Source organism: Coloeus monedula (genome assembly GCF_965178545.1).
Source record: "Coloeus monedula genome assembly, chromosome: 16".
Classification (NCBI taxonomy): domain Eukaryota; kingdom Metazoa; phylum Chordata; class Aves; order Passeriformes; family Corvidae; genus Coloeus; species Coloeus monedula.
This window is the reverse complement of record NC_138796.1, coordinates 4,391,193-4,411,758: the sequence shown is the minus strand read 5'-3', so window position 1 is coordinate 4,411,758 and position 20,566 is coordinate 4,391,193. Positions and strand designations below refer to the sequence as shown.

Here is a 20,566-nt window from a genome sequence, read left to right as displayed (position 1 = left end):
AGTCCTTTTTAGAGTTTTTTTGCTTCTGACAATGGGAGAAATTCCAATATTTTTGGAGTTTGTATTACAGTGAGTTTTTCTGAGTGATATGGAAAAATAGGTCTTGCTTGGACTCAAGAGAAAAGCTGCTGAATTCCTCAGTAGTTAGAGACTGTAAAGCTGAAAGTGATCTGGTGTTGGGGCTCCAGATGCTTTCTACCATAACAGCATTTTCCTTTCTTTCCTTTTATTCCTCTTGCAGACAGTGCTGAGACTGCAAGGTCAAAATCTAGTCCTGAAAACTCTCAAAGTCAGAGCCGGATCCGGGCCTTGAGCCAGGTCCGTGTTCTGGGCCCAGAAGATGATCTGGCAAGCATCTTTCTGCAGGTACTGTTACAACCTCCAGCTGAGTAGCTGCTTCCCTGCAGCAGCTTTACAGAATCCATCTATCTTATACTTGCATCTTGTGACCCCTTATCCTGCAGTGTTTGATGGCGATAAATATGAAAGCCCTGATGCAACGAGGCCATGCCATTACAGCCTGGTGGAGTTGATACTGGCAGGAATTTTTTCTTGCAGTTGGAACGTGATGTGGCTTTTGATCATGCCTAGTACTGTCAGTACCTAGTAGCATGTTGCTGTCTCTGCACCTTGTTTGTTCTGTGTATAGTTCCTTTCCTCTCAGCAGTGGATGCAGGATTTGTGAAATGCTCACAGGGCCCTGGCAGAAAAGCTGTGTGCAAACAGCATTTGTACTCTGGCTTACCTACTTACAGAGCTTCCCACCCTCCACTGACTGCAGAAGGAGCCTACAGGGAATTAATTGGCCAAGTTAGTTGTTGGTATTTGGGTAGTCATGTTGGGGTTGCAGAGATGCTGCTTATGTTCATGTGCCAGGCACTAGAATGTACAAGAAGCTGTATCAGAAGGTTCCTGTTAGCCCACAGTCAGTGTAACTGTACGAGGTAAATCGCTCCTCTGCCTTGGGATGTTCATGGTACAGCAAGCCCTTTTCACTGGCTGTCCTAAATGTACTCCGTGTTGTATCCCCCCAGCTTTTCCCACTGACCCCGGACCCACGGTGGCAGAACTCCAGCCTGCGGCCGCTGGCCCTGGCACTGCAGCAGGCGCTGGGGCAGGAGCTGGCTCACATCCGCCAAGGGGCCGCGCCGGCGAGCGGGATCACGGCGAGCGGGATGGCGGCGAGCGGGATCACGGCGAGCGGGATGGCGGCGAGCGGGATCACGGCGAGTGGGATGGCGGCGAGCGGGATGGCGGCGAGCGGGATCACAGCGAGCGGGATGGCGGCGAGCGGGATCACGGCGAGCGGGATCACAGCGAGCGGGATGGCGGCGAGCGGGATCACAGCGAGCGGGATGGCGGCGAGCGGGATCACGGCGAGCGGGATGGCGGCGAGCGGGATCACAGCGAGCGGGATCACAGCGAGCGGGATCACGGCGAGCGGGATCACGGCGAGCGGGATCACAGCGAGCGGGATCACAGCGAGCGGGATGGCGGCGCGGCTGCTGCAGGCGGTGGCTGCGCTGCTCAACTCGGCGCACAGCGGTGCCCTGGTCATGGCCATGCACCGCCACCACTTCATCTCCTGCCCGCTCATGCGCCAGCTCTACCAGTACCACGTGAGTGGCTTTGGGAGCGCTTCATGAAGAGGGGTGAGGTGGGGAGAAATGGGAAATCTGCAGTGCATCTGCTCTGCTGTGGGCACACCTGTGTAATGCTCAGCTCGGGTTGCCTGGCCATTACCTGCAGAATTAGGTGTACCTTACCTAGCTTGGTAACTCTTTTGGATTTACAGCTGTAGGTCTCTGCTGGTTTTGGGATCTCTAGTCTGTGTTGTATTGTGGTGTTGGACATGTCGTACGAGCCAAGGCGTTTGCAGACAGCTTGAGAGATAAAGTCTAATTCATAGAGTCATAGAATGGTTTTGGTTGGAAGGCACCTTAAAGATTGTCTAGTTCCAATTCCCCTGCCACGGGCAGGGGCACCTTGCACTAGATCAGGTTGCTCCAAGCCCATCCAACCTGGCCTTGAACACCTTTAGGGATGGGGAGTCCAGAACCTCTGGGCAACCTATGCCAGTGCCTCACCACCCTCACTGTAAAGCATTTCTTCCCAGCGCTCCATGCCACAGGACACTGCCTTCTCCTCGCTCTTCTTCAAAGTGCTCATGCAGATGCTGCAGTGGCTGGAGAACCCGGCGGTGGAAGATGGTCCCCTGCGAGCTCAGCTGAAGGCCTTTGCTGTGCGATACTCCTCGAGGCACAGGATCACTGATGGTACTGGCAGTGGGCAGCTTATGGGACTCAGAGGGGACAAAGTGGGACAAGAAAGAGACAAACAAAACTGCACCTGGAGCAGGAAGTGTGGTGGGCAGCCTTTTAGACACGTGTTGTAAGGAGTAGCAAAAGTAGTACACTGTGCTGCAGAAACTCCTTGAGGGTTTGAACAAGTGCCTTAGCTCTGGGGGCTTGCAGTAGACACCCGGTATCATCTCACCAAGCACAGCAGATCTCTCAGGGAAAACTTCCTGGTTCTCAGGCCAGGAATTCTGTGTGAGCTGTAGTTTTGGTAGATAAGCATGCAGGAATGCCTCTGGAACAAGGTCACATCATGACTTGTAGAGTTGTTTATCATCTGCCATCCCTTGGGAGCAGGAGTCTAACCAAGAGCTTGGGCATGGAAATGGGTTTGTGATTACAGAGCTTTCTCTTGCCCACATGTAACATGCAGGAGAGCTGTCACGGGTTGTGGTGGCCGTAAATGGCATTAGAATGTGTATTTGTATGTTTGAGTAGATGTGCCCTGGAGCCACACGGGGAATTTGTAGGAGGGAGGTCTGATGTGGGGCTGGCTTGTCCCTGTGTGATGCCAGTGCTGTGATTTCATTGCAGTTCGAGGTGGCTTCTTGCACCTCACAGAAGCTCTTTCTTTCCGTCGTGACCCTGACTTGATCAGCTCCACGGTCTGTGCCATCATTGCAACTCTGAAATCAGGAGAGAAGTGTAATGTGGAGCCAGAGCTTATCAGCAAAGGTATGGATGTCCTTCTGCTCTCCTTTGCAGCAGCAGCTTGAACTTCCAGCCCAGCAAGGGAGTGCCTACTGTGCAGGCTGTGGGAATCTGCCTTCTCCCTGAATCAGAAAATGTGAACTGGTCTAAGCTTGGCCCTGTCTTTTATCACCTCCTTTGTCCCACTGTATGTGGGTTTATAAACTCTGATTTGGGGCTGGGATTAAGTCTCTGAGCACACTGTTGGTTTCCACTAGCAAAAAGAGAAATGGAAGCCTACTATCCCAGGTAAAAAATGGCTTCCCTCTGCCTCAGTGAGCCTGGCTATCAGGAATACTACTTGCAAGGTTCCATACCTTTTACCACATCCTGAAGTTAATGAGTGGCATCTTTCTCCCCCTGCTAGTCCTTCAAGGTCTGATTGAAACCCACTCTCCATACCTGGAGGAGCTTCTGACTGTCCTGTTCTCAGCTACTGTTGAGACCACTGCCAGGTGTCCTGCTATGAAACCAATTGCTGTGGTGTGCTCCTTGTTGCTCCAGGACAAAGAAGAAACACCAGTAAAGAAGGAGGTGGAGAGTTGCAGGTGAGCCAAGGCAATGATGGGGATTCATGGGTAGGTCTGGGTGCCTGGTATCACCGGTGACACTGGCGTTACTTTGTCCACAGTGCTGAATCAGCTTGGCCAGGGCCTGCCTCTGGCCTTCTCAATGACTGGCTGGAGATGTTGGACCCGGAGGTCATCAGCAGCTGCCCTGATCTCCAGCAGAAGCTACTGTTCTCCTGGAACAAAGTAAGAGTTGTTGGGCCGAGGGACTGCGGTGCTGAAACGACTTTCTGGGGTACTGACCTGCCCCTGGAAACAGGGCAAGGGGTAGTTCATGTTGTGCCACAGGTTACTGTATGAGTTCCAAAGCAGTACAGTCTGACTAGGAGGACAGTTCTGTGCAAGGCTCACATTTGCCAGTGCAAGGCTTATGTTTCCTCTTATCTTTATATTTCCTCAGCTGTGTTCTTTTAAGGACTTCAAAGTGCCTTACAGACCCAACACAGTCCCATAACAACTCAGCCAGCTGTGTTTTCGTTGGTATTTTTGCAGGCAGATCAATAGCTTGCCCAAAGTGCCATGCCAAAGGCTGAAACTGAATTTCACATCTGATGCCATGTTCTGTTAGAAAGTGCTGCCCTAAATCCTCGTGCTGTGTGTGCTGTCTGCCCATCTGGATTGTCATCCTTGTGCAGTACACATGGCATCTCCTACATCCACCTCACTACCAGGATCTGTTCATTAATCTCTTCCTCTTTTGGTGCTTCCAGGCAGGGTCCCAGGTGCCCTCCTTCCGCCCATATCTCTTGGCTCTTCTGACTCACCAATCCAGCTGGACCACACTACACCAGTGCATCAGGCTTCTGCTTGGCAGGAACAGGGAGCAAAGGTGAGTCTTGTCAGGCCTAGCCAAGGGATTGAGCTGGGCAACTCTGTCTGAGAGAGAACAAGACCTGCCATGTTCATGATGTGTCTGCCAGGAGATGTAAATCAGCCAAAAACAGACTTTGTGAGAAGGATGCTGATTTCAGTCCTGCTGATTTGTGTACCTTGATATAAACATTACCTACTGTTTGATGGACGCAGCACATAAAGATTTGGCTCTATTTGGTTCTAAACAGGAAGTGCTAATTGTGGGTAATCCATCTTGCACTGCCCTTGGTGATAATCTTTATGAGCACGGGGTTGCAGAACGTCTTGGATAGCGAACTGAGGGCTGTCTCTGTACCTGGGCAGGCTCGGATGGATCTTTTGGTTGTACTAAACTCCATTTCCAGTCCTTCTCTACTCCTTTTGTGACATCAGGCTCCCAGTTCTGATCTCTGCAGCAGCCCTAGCTCCCAGCTTCTCTACACAGCTCTCAAATACTGAAATGCCACTGTAGTAGTATTGTGCTTAAACTTGTTTTTACACTTATGGACCAGGAAATACTGACACCTAATAACAGCAATACTTCTAAAACTGGTAGTATTTCAGTTTATTATTTTATTCTTGATTTCTTGCTCAAAATTACATGCACTGCTCAGTTCAAGGTAACAGCTGCGATAGGATATTCCACACACTGGGACAGTAAGGTCATTGGTCTGATTGTGCCAACTGTTTGTGTTGATGACCAACTCCTGGCCTTGGTGCAAAGCTCCACGTAGCCCCCACACTTGCCGAATGTCATTTGTTCTGCTCTGCACCCTGTGCTGTGCTTATTGCAACAAATATTTAGTCATAATCTGGGAACAGAACCAACCCCCTTCTCGGGACTTAATAGATCCTATTTTTACATTTGCAGATGTTTCTTTCTTCACAGCACTCATCATGTTTAGTGATGCTTCCATGTGTTTGTGTGCTGCCCGAGGGCTGTGTTGATTCCAATTGCAAATCTATCTTCTTCTGTCTTCTGGCAGGTTTGACCCAACTGCATCCTTGGATTTCTTGTGGGCCTGTATTCACATTCCTCGGATCTGGCAGGGGAGGGACCAGAGAACTCCTCAGGTATCGGTTCAGTTCTTCCAAGATTCCTCTCTGGATGGAGCGAGAGGCAATGTTTTCACAGTACCTGATTTTTCTGTGGCCAAGAGGTGGCTGGAGTGATTCAGGTGGAGTGTGCCAAGTTTGCTGCTGGTACCTCAGCTGGTTATTTAGCTGCTCTGCTATGTTACATATTACAGTGGCAATTTAGAGTCCAAAAAGCTGATAGGAATGCACAAAGTTTGCCCACTTGGCATTTCACCTGCAGCAATTGCCACAATATCTGGTAAAGGCACAAGGCTAGAGTGGCAAGCAGGCTAAAACCCAGCATGGGATAATTGCCATTTTACAAAGAAAAGGAGGCTGTGTCTCTTCTCCACAGAATTTCATTGGTTTGGTGACTGAATTATGATTTCTGACCCATCACATGTGCTGAGATGGAAGTAAATGAAGTAGAGGAGGGGTAAGGAGGTTTTACTTGGGGCTGTGATGCTTTCAGAGCTCTAGATATGGGGCCATTCTTAAGTCTGGTTCTGAGATGCTCCATCCCATTTGGGGAAGGTGTGACTAGAAGGAACTAAGGATCTTGGGATTTGGTGTGGAATTATTTGGGGTGTTCTCTTGCATTACAGAAGCGCCGTGAGGAATTCGTGCTCCACTTGAAGGCGTCAGAATTGATCAGCATGGTGGAGCTGATCCTGGCTGAAGCAGAGACCAGATACCAGAACACTGACGAGGCCTCCTGCACACTCATCCAGTCTCGACTGCCGTTGTTGCTCAGTTGTTCCCATGGAGACCTTGAGAACATCAAAAAAGTAACAGAGTATTTGACCAGCTGCATCCAGCAGTGGGGAAGCAGGTGAGGCTGCTAAATGAGGAGCTTTGTCTGCTGGAATTGTAGTTCTTGGGCACAGGCAGGCAGGTAATGATGAGACTTGCAAGTATGTCTTCATTAAGAATATCATGTTCCAGAGCCTGTATGAAAAGTGCACACTATCCTCCCCGAGGTCTGGGGGAATAACAAGTGATTTTAGGTGGTACTCAGACCAGGAAGGTGACTTCAAAAGTGAAGTTTAAGGGTGCTTTTGCTTTTAGAACTTCAGAATGAAATTCCTGACATGCTTGGTTTTTTTTTTTCCTTTCTTTAAGGCAATGGTTATTTTTAATTACTAGTTCCTAATGTGGGATTTCTTGTCTATTCATCCCTTGAGTCACTGCTTATAATACATCCTGCTTCTGACTTGCTTTCAAAGCTGAATGGAGACCAGATTGTTTCCTAAAAGCTATTTTAGGACTGTGGAAAGAGCAGGAAGATGATGTTTTCAAGGCAGTGAAAGGAACTGACCTAATTCCAACGTTGCTTATGGTGATATTAGGAGAGATTCTGAGTAACCTCAGTTGCTGTTGCTTCCTACTTCCTCCCAGTGCAGACTGTGCCAGGCATCTACAGGGCTTTCAGGTGTGTAGAGAACATGGTGGCCAGTCTGAATAGTTGTGGTTCTGATTTCTTTTCCAGTTGAGATGGGGCTGACCATGAGTACCACATGCAGGAACTCTGCACTAGAGATGTAAGCAGAGCTTTCTTGTCCTTTGCCCTTTGGAATTGCAGTTTTCTAGCTGCAAGTGGATCCCCATAGACTGTGGATGGATCCCTGCAGAAAGTGAATGACCTGAGTTGTCCAAAAGAAGCAAAGACTTAAAAAACACTGGTTGATATTAGTGATGTCTGTGTTTTCACATGCTCTGTTTGCCGTGTGCAGGAAGGCTGTTAGTAATCTGATGGGTCTGGGATGTAGCCAGTGGCTGACATCACCCTTTTTCCTTTAGCTCTGTGGGGAAATGCTGCCAGGACCTTCTGCTGCAGATATACCTGCAACTACCTGAGCTCCTTGTGCCTATGCCCGAGATGCTTCTTACCAGCGAAGGAGCCAGAGACAGCAGCACTTGCAAGGTAAAGTTAGAGGCATAGGAAAGCCCCTTTCTAGTTATCTATGCAGAATGGATGCTACCCTGATGCCCAGTTTAGAAGGCAAGGATTGGCAAAAGCTTCCTGGATGACTTTGGTTTCTTTATTTTGCTCTTTTGTTACCCCTTCCCTCCTTGCACTCTCCAGAGCAGAGAGTTCTGGTGTGATTTACTTTGCAGTGTCCTTCTATAAAATAGTGTAAGCTCCACAAGCTTCTGTGTGCCAAAGGCTTCTGTAAAGCACAAGTGTAAAGGCATCTGATCCTGCTTTGATGTCTGCAGGGACTGTGGACTTCAGATCCCATGCCAGCTGGAATCCTGCATCTACTCACAGATTCTACCTGAAAATAATTTCTGTCAACCCCCCTGTGTAGCTGGAAAGGAACTGGGAAACACTGCTGGAGAGCCAGGGGCTGGTTTGTACATTAAACTACTTAACAGTTTGCTCATTATTTTTCTTCCAGCTTGATGCCCTGGTTCACAGATTCATTAACCTCCTCGCAGACACCAGTGACTCCAAGTCATCCGAAAGCCGCGTGTGGGATGCCAATATGGCCTGCAGGAAGTTGGCTGTGGCCCATCCCATCCTCCTCCTTAGGTACCTCTCTCTCCCTGTGTGTGGCTGGGGTTCAGTGAAAAGCACCCACCCTTGTCCTAGAAAGGGAACAAACTTGCAGCCATCACAATGATGGTGAGAGAATTCACCTTCATGTACAGAAGTCAAGTGAAAAGGCAGCAAAGTTGCATCTCTTACAATGAGGCAACACCTTGTGTCTGTCAGGAAATAATGTTGGAATTAAAGACTAGAGAACAGAATATGGGTGAGAAATGGGGCTTGCTGAGTCTATGGGTATAGGGATCAAGTCCGGAACTCTGAGAGAGGGTAAGGGATTTTGCCTTCCGGGAACTGAGGTGCAATGTAACTTCCTTGAAAGATCTAGACCTGGATTTTCTTATTTGTTGTTTCAGGCACTTGCCAATGATTGCAGCACTGCTGCACGGCCGCGTTCACCTCAATTTCCAGGAGTTCAGGCAGCAGAACCACTTGACCTTCTTCATCCACGTCCTGGGGATCCTGGAACTGCTCCAGCCGCAGGTCTTCCAGAACGAGCACCAGGCGGCACTCTGGGACTGTCTCCTGTCCTTCATCCGTCTGCTGCTGGTAGGAAAATCCCTGCTTCCCTCCGTGTGCCGGCTGCTGGCCACTAGATGGGGAAGCTCGTGTAACACAGGGCCAACCTCGGCTCTTCTCATTCGAAGGGAAAGCCTTCCTAAATGCCTAAGAACAAAAAAGTGCATTAAGTACGTTGGAGGGCTTGAAGAGGAGGCAGGAGATGAAGAAACCACTCCGTGGTACCCAGAGGTGCAGGATAGGGCAGTGCATTGCTGCTTTTTTTGTTGTTAACTCTCACCTTCTTGATCCTTTCCCAGAACTACAGAAAATCCTCGCGGCACCTGGCTGCCTTCATCAGCAAGTTTGTCCAGTTCATCCACAAGTACATCACATGCAATGCCCAGGCAGCTGTCTCCTTCTTGCAGAAGCACTCGGATCCACTCCAGTAAGCTTCCTTATGCCTGTCAGCCCGTGCACAGTCAGATTGCCAGGAGCTAATGAGACAGAAGACAGCAAGAAGATGTGACAGAGTAGCTGCTAATATGGCACTTTTTCACCCTTGGCTTCCTTAAGTCTCTATTGAGATGAGCAGCTTTTCTTATAGGTGAAAACTGAGCCCAAGGAAGTCACATAATGACTTCAACTCACATAATGGCCTAAACAGCATATTGAGGTATTATAGTGCCCTGCAACTTCTCCAGAGGGGCAGCTGGAGGGTCTTTCCCCAGAGCAGTGGGTGCAGGGTCCCACCTGCAGATATGTGGGGAAACTGCATTTGTGTTCCAGTTACGAAGAAAGGAAAAATCTTGTTTCTGCTTCTGAGCAGCTCTTTATTTCAGTGTACATATCTGTGCTGTTACTTGTGCTCATGCCCTTATTGCTATTGAAAGCCAAACACAACACCTCTTTTTCCCAGTGACCTGTCATCAGACAACAGTGACCTAGCGATGCTGAAGTCCCTCCTGGCTGGGCTGAGTCTGCCTAGTAAGAGTGGCATCTTGGACAGGGGCTCTGATGAAGAGAAGGATGGTGAGTCTGGGTGGGGAAAGAGTTATTCCAGCTGGTGAACCTGCAGTCTGTTTTGGAGAACAGGTGTTTTTGTGGGGTATATGCTGTGCTTGTTCTTGTAACAGCTCAATGTGTTTAGAGTGGAGAATGGCACTTGTATGCTCAGCAGTTGGGAACCAGATCTGGGATGGGTTAATTTGTTTTGCTGCCAGTGATATCACTACTGGAGCAGAACAACAGCCCTTAACAGGGGTGAGTTTCCTGGTTGTGGATTTCGCCCTTTTAATCCACACTTAAGGATTGACCTGTTGGGGGAACTCTAAGGGCACATCCACTCTTCCACTGTTTACAGCTTGCACAGCTTGCATGGGAACATTAGTCAGTATTTAAAGAGCTTGCAAAGCTTCCTCCTCAGTGTCAGCTGAGGGGGTGACAGGAGGTGCAGTGAGATTAGAGACAGTGTGAGAGCCAGGAATTGGATCACAGCATTGCTGGTGGTTCATGATACACCACTGCACTGGGAGGGAATATTGGCTGTCAGGAGTGCCCTGCTCTCTCTCTCTCCCCCCAGATGAAGCAGCTGCTGGTTCTCTCCCCCTTGTCAGCGTGTCCCTCTTCACTCCCCTCACGCCGGCTGAAATGGCCCCGTATATGAAGAGGCTCTCCAGAGGCCAAACAGTGGAGGGTGAGTGAGGACCTGCAGAGCTGTGCAAAGACACAGGGCAAATGCAGGCATTTGTTAACCTTGTTACTTATCTGTCAGCAGCAGCCTGGTTTCCTGTGTCAGTCTTGTGTTTGGAAGTCACCAGCAGTTAGGATATTGTTCCATTTTTGGATTAACTTGTCCATAACCTCCTGTGATTCTGTGACAGAGGCTTCCTATGATTCTGTTATCACTTAGCATAATTCAATGGCCTCTGCTTTGGGGCTCTTCAAGGATCTTTAAGCATTTTGGGAGATAGATAGTATGAGTAAATCAAGGAATGCTACAGTCTGAGCCAAGTCTGAAGTGCTGATAGGAGTGAAATACCAAACTGATGAGAAGCAGGGTTTGTTAGAAATCCCCAAATGGCCTTCATGGAAGAAAATCATGTTAACCTGGCATATGGGAACAAAAATCTTCTCCAAAAGCCTCCTGAAATTACAGGTGTCCAGTGTTAAACCTAAGTTGTGATGGTTTTCCTTCCAAGGTAGAATAGGACAAAAATGTCCTGCCTGGACCCTGTTTTTTAAAGAGACACTCTGTGAAGGTCTTTAGTTACAGAAGAAAGTGTTCTGGAACTGAAGCCTCTCACCCCATTGCATTCCTTCCTCTGCCTGGGCAGGTTGGGATGTGCTGATCTGGCACATCCCTGGTTTCCTCCTTTTTGAAGAACTGCCTTTATTACACTACCTCAGTGTGCAAGTGGGAAACCTTGACAGCTTGGGAGATTGGTTTTGTGGGGAAAAAAGAAAAGATTCTTTGCTGGATCAGTCACCCTTTCAACCTGTGTCTTCTGGCAGACATCCTGGAGGTGCTGACAGACATCGATGAGATGTCCAGACGGAGGCCAGAAATTCTTGCCTTTTTTGCTGTGAGTATTGGTGTCTCAAACTGCCGCTGGAAGGAAAAGATTCTTTTCACCAGAGTCTGTGAAACTCTGTGAAACACAGCCAGCTTAAGCACGTCCCTTCCTCTGCTTTTTGGGTGGTTGTTGCAGCACCTTAGGAGAAATGTGTCTTCAGTTAGCCCTGCTGAGAGCAGGCACTATTTCCCTCCATTGCGTGCTGGGTCAGCCATCATCTACTTTATATCAGAGGAAGAATTAACCCTCTGTCCTCTTCCCAGGGCAAGGAGAGAACAGAGCAGCAGCTCTGTTGAAAAAGCTGTAAACTAGGAAAAACTCAGCTGTCCCACATGAAATAAGATTACAGAAGGGTACTTTAAAGTATTCAAAACCAGGATAATCTCTTACAGGGAGGGATTTCTGGGGTCAGCTAGTACCTGCTGGATTTGTGTTGGGCTGGATTGGTGTGGAGGGAGAGTAATGCCAGTCTGAGGAGTTTGTGCTCCCTGAATGGCCCCGTGATCCACATTTGTCCATCTTTCAGACAAACCTACAGAAGCTGATGAGTTCATCAGAGGATTCCTGCCGAAACCTGGCCTTCAGCCTGGCTTTGCGCTCCATTCAGAACAACCCCAGGTGAGCAGCCCTGGAACTGAGGCTGTGCTGGCTGGTGATCTGGGCTGTACTGACACTGTCATGTTTCACTCCCAGCATTGCTGCAGATTTCCTGCCCACCTACATGTACTGCCTGGGCAGCCGAGACTTCGAGGTGGTGCAGACAGCACTGAGGAACCTGCCTGAATACACCCTCCTTTGCCAAGGTAAGTGGAGATGTGCCACCTTTGGGGCACAGTTGGCTTCACAAGGGTCAAAGCTGGGGTTCTGTGCTGGGAACAGCTCCCCTGGGAAGCTGCCCAGGATCGTTGTTGCTTAGACCAGGCCATCAATACCAATTGGGCTGAGCTTCACAAGGGGAGCTGTCATAGAGACAAGGGGGGCTTCCTTGCAGTAGATTTGTCTCCCTTACAGTTTTCTCTGAGTTGTGACCTCTCGCACGATCACAAACCCACGGAGCTGTTAGAGGGTGGATTGTGCCGTGTTCTTATGGAAGGAGAGATTTCTCACGTAGCTGCAAATGCTCAGCCAGTGGTTGTTGGTGGGTTGCTCTTCTTGCACACAGAGCCCTCGGGCCAGTCCTCACTCTGCCTTTCCCTCCCCCAGAGCACGCAGCGGTGTTGCTGCACAGGGCCTTCCTGGTGGGCATGTACGGCCAGATCGACACCAGCTCTCAGATCTCAGAGGCTTTGAAGATCCTGCACATGGAGGCCATGATATGAACATGTGCTTCTGGGAGTTTCACTTCCACAGGAATTAATTTAATGGATTCATCAGCTGCATTACATCCCTGCAAGAAGAACAGTGTATTGCAACCCATGTTTGCTGGAGGATCAAAGGGGATGTGGCAGGCCAGACTGTGCTGGAAAAGGAGAGGGTGCTGACTGAAGATCAGCAAGGGGCAAGGATCAATCTGTCTGGCTAAAATGCCATTATTGTGGGAGACAAATGTCCTGAACATTGTGCCAAACAGGGACCACTTCCTTCATGGGGTCTTGGGGCAGTGGCTGTTGGTTTGTTGTTTGGGGGTTTTTGTCTCTCCAAGAAGGCAGAGCTGCTGGGAGAGCAGAAGGGAGTGAGCGATGGCCCTTGCACTTGAAATATCTGCACTCTCTGTGTTGGAGAGAACATGCAGATTTGTGCAGGGGGAGAGACCACTTTGGTTTCTGGGGGTGGGTGTTTTATTTTTTTTATTTTATAATTAAAATTCTCTTTGTTTCCATTGTGCCTTTCTCTGCTCCCTTGGGCATAGCTTGACATCCCTCTCTCCCTGTACTTCATTCTCTCATTATTCTAGACAAAGCATCTCTGGAAGACCTGTCTCCATGGCCAAGTGCTCACAGAGCTGCCTTGGCCTTTTGCAGGATGTGCAAGAAATGGAGCAGGTTTGGAAGGGTCAGTGGGGTACTGTGGATGAGTTTGGTCAGCACCAGCTGCTGACACGACAACTTTTAAGAGGTTCCTTAGAAAACTTTTGTTTAAAAACAAATAAAACAAACTTCTTGGTACATCTGCAAACATCCCAGCAGCTGGCCACTGTCACAGTGAAGTCTTTGAATGAGCAGCTGGGTTTCCTCTTTGGGATCTGCCAGTTCCTCCCTGTGACTCTTCTGACCTCTGCTCTCTGGTCCTTGCCTGTGGGTAGGGGTGATGGCTTATTTGCCAGCTGTCATTTGAGGACAGAAGGCTGGCGCCAAAACTTTACTTTGCCCTGCTCCAGAGAAATTGCTGCTCTGTGTGCATGTTCTCCAGCCTCACTTGCTTCTAATCACCAGTTTGTTCTCATGTCATTTGTAGAGAAACTCTGCAATTTACTAAAGACAAACATCCTGGAGGAATTTTATCTATACCTCCTTGCTGGTGGCAGGGACAGTTGTGACCTCGTAGGTGGCTGGGTGGAGAAATATTGTCTGTTCTTGCACATGAGGAATACCACAGCTGAGCACTTTAGCTGCTGTGTCAAAATATGAATGAATGTCCAGCTGGCTTTGCAGAGAGATGGAGAAGAAAAGGGGGAGAACTGAACCTCCCATCAACTCCTGGTAGCCTTGTCTTTAAATAGAGATTAGAGCCATCAGTTACGAATGCTACATGCTCTTTTCTTCAGCAGCATCTGCTTTGCATCTGGAGCCACTACTGTGGCAATTAGCTCCATATAAATGATGTGGAGGAACAGCTGAAGGAGATCAAGTCAGTGGAATGGGTTTCCTGAGGGGCTCAGTGACAGCAGGATTAACGCCTGTCCAAGGGGAGCCGCTAATCTCACTGGGAACCCTTACCTTAGTCCCTTATCACACATCATTAAGGCACTGTGCAGTTTGTCAGAGCAGGGAGGTAGTTCTGTTGGTGCTGCTGTGGGCCTAGAGCAGCTGGGAACTTGTGGAACTTCCTGGAAAAGGGCTTTTAACAGGACTTTAAGTCAAGGCGCAAGGAAAATGCCTCAAGACCGTTATTGCGCAAAGACAGTGAGTCAGACACAATAGTGGTGCTTTAGTGAAGATCCTCTCTGCAGCTGGGGCTTTCCAGAAATCCCACTCTTGGGCTGCAACTAGAAACATTTACAGGCAAAACCAAACAATGTGGTTGGTCCCAAATTGTCCAGTGTCTGTTTGGCAATGCTTGTGATGAGCAGACCTGCTCCAGGCTGCCTGGGTCATGGGAGCAGGGCATGCTTGGGTGTTGGCAGAACTACTTTGTGACCCCTCAGTCCAGAACAGACAGATTTTTGCAGAGCTGTGTGGAAAGAGATATGTTGGGAAAGGTGGACGGAGCATCTCAGCAGCAGCAGCAGCAAACATCTTTTGGGAGATCAGGAAATGAAGTCAAATGGAGATGATGTGGGTGGAGGTTACTCTGCAGAACTGAGACTTCCCATAGATGTCCCAGTACAAAAGTCATCATCTGTGATTTGTTGATCTCTCCTTTTTGCCGTGTTGAAGGTTCCCACAATGCATTTTCTCTGCTGCCATCCTCTGCCTGGACCCAGTGGAGCTAAGCAGGTTGCCTTGGCTTGAAGCACATCATCAAAACCAGATCAGTACTGAAAACAGGGCTGTCAGGGGGTGCCTGGCTGTGTGGAGACAGCTCAGGGCAGGAGCCCCTCTCTGCTGACGGGGAAGGCAGCCGTGCCAGCTCTCAGAGGGTTGGTGACAGTGGTACTGACACTTGCCTGCCTGTAATCGTGCTCTGTAGCTTCCATCTCTGCCTGGCTGAGCACCTCCTCTCCTCCCATCCCGGCTGTGCTGACAGTGTCACCCCTCACAGCTCTCCCAGCCTCCTCCTGGAGCTGGGGCCATCTTCAGTGTCTTTAAGAGCTTGTGCCTTGATCAGAAGAGGAGTGGTGAGGAGGTTTGCAGGGTCTTTCCTGGCCAAGCCCATGGGGCTCCATGACTCGCCCAGGGCACATCACTGCTTCCATCTGCCTTAGAGGCAGCACATCCCAAACTGGTGCAAAATCCCTGCTTAGACACTTTTCTACCACGATCTCCTGTAGTTAAGAGCTTTCTTAAGAGAACTGGGCTGCCAGAGCTGGTATCTGAGGCTGGGAAATGTGCTTAACACTGGCTCAGGGGGAGGCTTTTTGTCTTCTCAGATACACTGGGAATCCCATTCCAGCTGTAGAGGGAGGCATGATGGGGAAGAGAACACTGGCCAGAAGTTTGTTTCTCATCCTGTGGCTGCACCCAGCTCAGGACAAGGCTGGTTTTTGTCCAGCATGCACATGATGGACCTTCACTGCTTGGCTGGGCACAAGTGGGCATCTCTAACCTGGCCATACCATGCACCTGCCAGGCTCTGTGTGGCTGGAATTGTGGCCCCTCACGTGCCAGTGTCCTGGAGGTTTGTGGCTTTTTGACACAGCTCTGGGTAAGATTGCGCATCCCAGGAACCACGAGGATATCTTAGAGCACCATGTGAATTTGGCTATGAGCAGGGCATGACTAACCAGGGAGGTGCCTGCCTGTTCCTGACTCAGTGGCTGCTGCCTTTGGGACATGCTTGACACTGGGGAGCTGGATGAGTCCCAACACTGAGCTCAGAGGCAAATCTGCCTGACCTGCTATGCCAGCAGCAGAGGCACAGGGAGAGGTGCACAGGGAGAGGTGCACAGGTAACAGCCACCAACTGGGATTTCATGACAAAGGCTGATGTTGTGCCAGCCATGAGAAATGAGAAAGGGTAAAGAGAAGCCTCACTTTGTGAGGAGCAGCAGGCAAGAAGTCTTGTGCAGAATAAAAAAAGGAGAGGAAAACTCCATTACCTCGTGCCTGTGAGTGGAGTCTATTCCCAGGACTGCTCCCTGGGGCCCTGCCATTCCCTTCCTCCAGCCAACCTCATCTGTGACCTCCATCAGTGACAAATGCAATCCTGGCCCTGCCTGCCCTCAATTAACTTCCTTCTGGCCATACCACAGTTCAGGACAGTACAGTTCACACTTAACTTGAGGACTTATTTGCTAAAAAGTAAAATTGGTAAGACTTTTGTTGACTTTAGGAGTGTCAAAGCCAGCCCCATGCCAGCTAAGTAGCCTGGCTGCTCTAGGGGTAGCATTTGCCTAAGGTGGACTGATATCTGTATTGCCTCTCCTTGTATTTAGATAATTTGCTCCTAAAGTAGCAGAATACAGACCTTGACATTTCCCATCGTTTTAAAATCAGGAGACCTCTGTAATAACATATCTGCCTCTCCTGTGTTGCTGGTGGTGTTTTGGTATCAGCCTGTTTGCAGGAACACCATCTCTAATACAAGAAGATACTGGCAAAAAATGTCAAGACCCCCCAGTAACAATTAAAAAATTAATTAAGCTACGGTAGCCCAGTCATTGCTGGGTAATTATTAAGCTGTAAGAATTGCTAATTGACTTATTAGCATTAAGCAATTATGCAAATAATGGAAAACATACCATAAGAGTAATAAAATTACCTCCCTCTCTCTCTCTTTTTTTTTTTTTTTAACCAATAATGATATTCAAAATCTAAAGTGATGCATATGGTTTTATTGTGAGTATCTCTGGAGAGGAGTGAGACTTCTAAGGGTGCTCAGCCCTTTTGGAGCATCCTAAAACACATCTACCCTGAGTTCTCTTGCAAAGCTTGTAGTGCCCCACACCAGGCCCCTCCCCTGGTACTGCACCCACCAAGGCACCAACACAGGGACACAGAGTGACCACACTGGTATGCCAGGACTAGAGAGTCCAAATTTTGTACTGTTACAGATGGTCTAGGGGAGTCCCTGTTCTCCCCCCCAATAAAGCACATAGTGCTTCAGGTTTGGTGTGAGTGAAAACAAGGCAATTTGTAGATTTTCCCATCAATTCAGTGCAAAGGTGGAAAGTTCCGGCCTTTAGAGTTACTCTGTCTCAAGGATTTTATTGCTATTAAGTTCATAACCTGAGGTAAGAGCTGGCTTCTTTTCCAGGTGAGGTTCCAGCTGGAATTCAGGGTTCAGCAATAAGCTGAGTGATGAGCAAGTCTCTTTGTGTTCCTGAAAACAAGAACAAGACCTTGCTTATCCTCACTACCAGGAAAAGGAAACTTCACTTAGTCATGTCTACAATGGGCCTGGAAAAAAACACAAAGTGCTTTTTTGCTTCAGCACGTTCGCACTGTTAATCACTAACAAATTTTATTGGTTTTACAGGCTTTAAACTCTGCTCTACTGATAAGACACAGCATTTCAAAGTGCCCAAGCCAGTTCCTGCTCCAGGGTGTGTCCTGCTGCCGTGGTGGTGCCTTGATAAACCTGGGATCACTTCACCAAGTTGCATGATCCAAAGAGGCTTTGATCTGCAAAACACACCTTTGCTTTCGCTTTCTGATAAGAACGGGGATGTTTGCAGCTCCTGGAGGACCAGGGAGTGTGTTCTGCCATGCAGTGCAAAGACTGGGGATCGCCATCATCTGTTTCACCTCCTTGGAAGACAAGGGGAGACCACCTTAGGAAATAAATACCACCCCCAACCCTCTCAGAGCTGCTTTTAGCTCCTTGGGACTGGTGATCCACCAAGCTGCTATTTATGGACATTTCATTTTTCCTCTCACCTGGTGTGCAGGATGCAGGATGTGAGCAATCTTTTATCTTTGTTGCCTGGAAAAAACTTTCTGAAATCACCCTCTAGCCCATCCCTCACCCCACTGCACTGCGGGACAGGAAAGCCAGCAGGACATCTGGCTGGTGGGCAGGAGGGACAAGGGAGAGTGACTTCTTTCTGTTTTGATGTGACATTGTGTTATAGCTGGGTGATAGGACACTCTTTACTCTGATGCTCACTGGTTTTGGCCTTTTGAGATTTTAGGATAATGGGTTTATCATGTATAAGCTTCTCAGGGGGATGTGTTGCAGAGAGCTTTACCCAAGTGCCTTTTCCTGTAACTTCAGGTTTCTCTTTCATCCTCTTGGAAGAATGGAAGTGGAAATTCTTGTTCAGACTTGAATTTCGTAATAACTTTTTTTCTGCTACTTTTGCAGGTCAAACTAGTCAGACTCTGAGGGGAGGCAGGTATCATGTGGAAGCATTTCTGCGTGAGTAGCTGTGAAATTGTTGGGGCTTTCTTTTCCCTGTTTGGGGCCTTTCCATCTCTGTGGAGTCAGCCTGGCTGCCTTCTGGGAAGAGAGAGCTGATGAGGCATGTTACTGATGAGACAAATACTTTTTCCTTCGTTTTAAATCCCTCAATTTAATTCAAGCCATTGGCATGGGAATATATGAGAGCTCTTGGCTAAGACACACACTTCCTATTGTTGGGAGTGAACAGCCCTGCACACAGCCTGTGGCAAAATTAAGAAGTAGCTCAAGTTGATCAGCTGATTTCTCACAAAAGTTAAAAGATGTGATTTTTTTCTATGATGTTACACTCTCTTATGAGAAAAAAAAAAATGCATCACTTGATTCTCAGCTTCATGAGGCCCTACATTTTCTGCTACAAGGAATCAACCTTTCCCCATCTTGAGTCTTCAAGCTGACAAATGTTGGTTGGAGTTTTTTGGGCTTTAGGGTGACCTAGTCGCATATTTAAGGTTTTTCTCTACTAATGGTAAAATCCATTGGTTGCTGCATATGGGAACCAGGATAAATTTAAGAGGTGATGGTAGAGTGATCCCCACTAGTCATAGTCATAGCAACTGTCAGGAAGCACTCAGCATTTCTCCAGTGCAGTCTGGTATCTAAGAAGAGAAAAGGACTGAGGAAGAAGAGTGTCTGTAAGTAGAGAAGAATTAATCAGTCCATGTCTGTGGATTGCTGCTCCAACGAGCTTCCAAACACACCTTGGGAAGGGAGCTAGGGGAGCAGGCACTGTGCTCCAGGACACGCTTTGTTCCATGAGCCAGCTGTGCATCTCAGGTAGGAAACCTCACCCAGCATCTCTGGGAAGAGCTCAGTGAGCAGGGGCAAGGTCTGCAAAACAGGATAAGGACCTATAAGGCTTCCTCGAAGGAAAAGATGTAGAAAGGAAAGGTACAATCCACAGTAAGGATTTGTAAGCATCATCCCCTGAGAAACATCCTGGGAGAACAGTGGTTGTGGGTAATAGGCAGCTGCACAGGCAGCTCTGCTCCCTTCCTGCCCCATTCCTCTCTCAGTGTGTGTTAGTTTAACTGTTGGTGCATTAAAGACTCATCATAGCTGCAAAATCCCACAGAGCTCTCCTTAATCACCAACTAACAGTGCACAAGTCTCTGCTGCCTGTGCTTTGGAAAGCCATTATTGGGCCAGCAGTAATACTCTTATTGCATTAGCAAATTCCTTCAGCAATGTCATTTTAATCACCTTAGTGGATGAAGTGGACCCAATTCTTCTGGTGTACCAAGGGCTGTACCTCCAGACTAACCCTCTCTTGGGATGCACAGCTTGGAGCCAGCAACTAATAGTTTCTTCTTCTGGTGTCTGCAAGCCTGGATTTGTGGTACAACTATCCCAGGGAAAAACAGGGAGCAGTGCAGGGAGGGACGAGGTGAAACATGGTGGCCTGTGATACACAAGAAGCCACAGCTGCTCTGAGGCCAGCCTGACTTTCCACTGCCACTGTCTGTGTCCCCTGCCACCAGCCCCAGCTGCCCCTTCCCGAAGCACGAGGTAATGAGAGGGGACTAACTGCATCGACTCATTAAGCTGGGTTTGTTAGAAGACAGATTGTCATGTTAAACAAATATATTTTTTAAAAACTAGGTCTAGTTCCCTGGGCTGTGCCCCATCTGGGCCATTAAATCTGAAAGGGGTAAGTACAGCTGTGTCAAAGCTGCGCTCAGGAGCTGATTTTCACTGTTTGTACGACTGGCAACTGGCAACCACTCCATTTCCAACCCTCATTTCCTTCTCCTCATTTCCCAGTGCTGCACTGTGTCGATTGGAGGCGCAGCAGGGGATGCACACTGCTAAACAGAAACTCCACAGACACATTTCCAAAATCCAGAGCTTCCTATTTATTTCTCACCAAGCCCTAAGTTACCTGAGGATGGGAGGGGCTGCTCATCGTCAGCCAGGCTTTTTGTAAATTACGAAATTTTATCAAAGGTGTTGTGGAAATGTGGGACAGCTCATCTTTCGGGGTTCCAGTAAGTGTCTTTTTTGAGGGAAGCAGGGGGTAAAAACCCAACTTTGAGTTAATCCAGCATTTCTTTTGATTGGCCCCTTGGTACTTAGATGAATTTTGAGTGCAGATGTTTCTGTTTTCCATCAGAGAATACACCCAGGACTTGGGAGCAGGCTCACAGTGCCATATTTCCTCCTCACCACACCACTCTTGTTACGGTTGTGCAGCAACATATGCTAAGGCCTTATTACAAGGGATTCCTATAAATG

The 20,566-nt window shown here is 48.5% G+C and overlaps 1 protein-coding gene across 2 annotated transcripts in view; it reads left to right on the top strand.

The window, feature by feature from the left end:
* The window catches only part of INTS1 (integrator complex subunit 1), a 28,265-nt gene extending 15,276 nt beyond the window's left edge, over positions 1 to 12,989 (top strand). For both annotated transcript variants that reach the window (XM_082292493.1, XM_082292492.1), the window contains exons 29-47: positions 242 to 366; positions 1,035 to 1,619; positions 2,117 to 2,276; positions 2,892 to 3,032; positions 3,415 to 3,595; positions 3,679 to 3,802; positions 4,327 to 4,445; positions 5,455 to 5,542; positions 6,151 to 6,377; positions 7,346 to 7,469; positions 7,948 to 8,081; positions 8,453 to 8,645; positions 8,915 to 9,042; positions 9,514 to 9,626; positions 10,177 to 10,290; positions 11,109 to 11,179; positions 11,697 to 11,788; positions 11,864 to 11,973; positions 12,374 to 12,989. In XM_082292493.1, coding sequence (XP_082148619.1) covers positions 242 to 366; positions 1,035 to 1,619; positions 2,117 to 2,276; positions 2,892 to 3,032; positions 3,415 to 3,595; positions 3,679 to 3,802; positions 4,327 to 4,445; positions 5,455 to 5,542; positions 6,151 to 6,377; positions 7,346 to 7,469; positions 7,948 to 8,081; positions 8,453 to 8,645; positions 8,915 to 9,042; positions 9,514 to 9,626; positions 10,177 to 10,290; positions 11,109 to 11,179; positions 11,697 to 11,788; positions 11,864 to 11,973; positions 12,374 to 12,489 — 2,945 coding nt within the window. In that variant the 3' untranslated portion in view covers positions 12,490 to 12,989. The remainder of the gene's footprint in view (positions 1 to 241; positions 367 to 1,034; positions 1,620 to 2,116; positions 2,277 to 2,891; positions 3,033 to 3,414; positions 3,596 to 3,678; positions 3,803 to 4,326; positions 4,446 to 5,454; positions 5,543 to 6,150; positions 6,378 to 7,345; positions 7,470 to 7,947; positions 8,082 to 8,452; positions 8,646 to 8,914; positions 9,043 to 9,513; positions 9,627 to 10,176; positions 10,291 to 11,108; positions 11,180 to 11,696; positions 11,789 to 11,863; positions 11,974 to 12,373) is intronic.
* Positions 12,990 to 20,566: the final 7,577 nt, after the last annotated feature.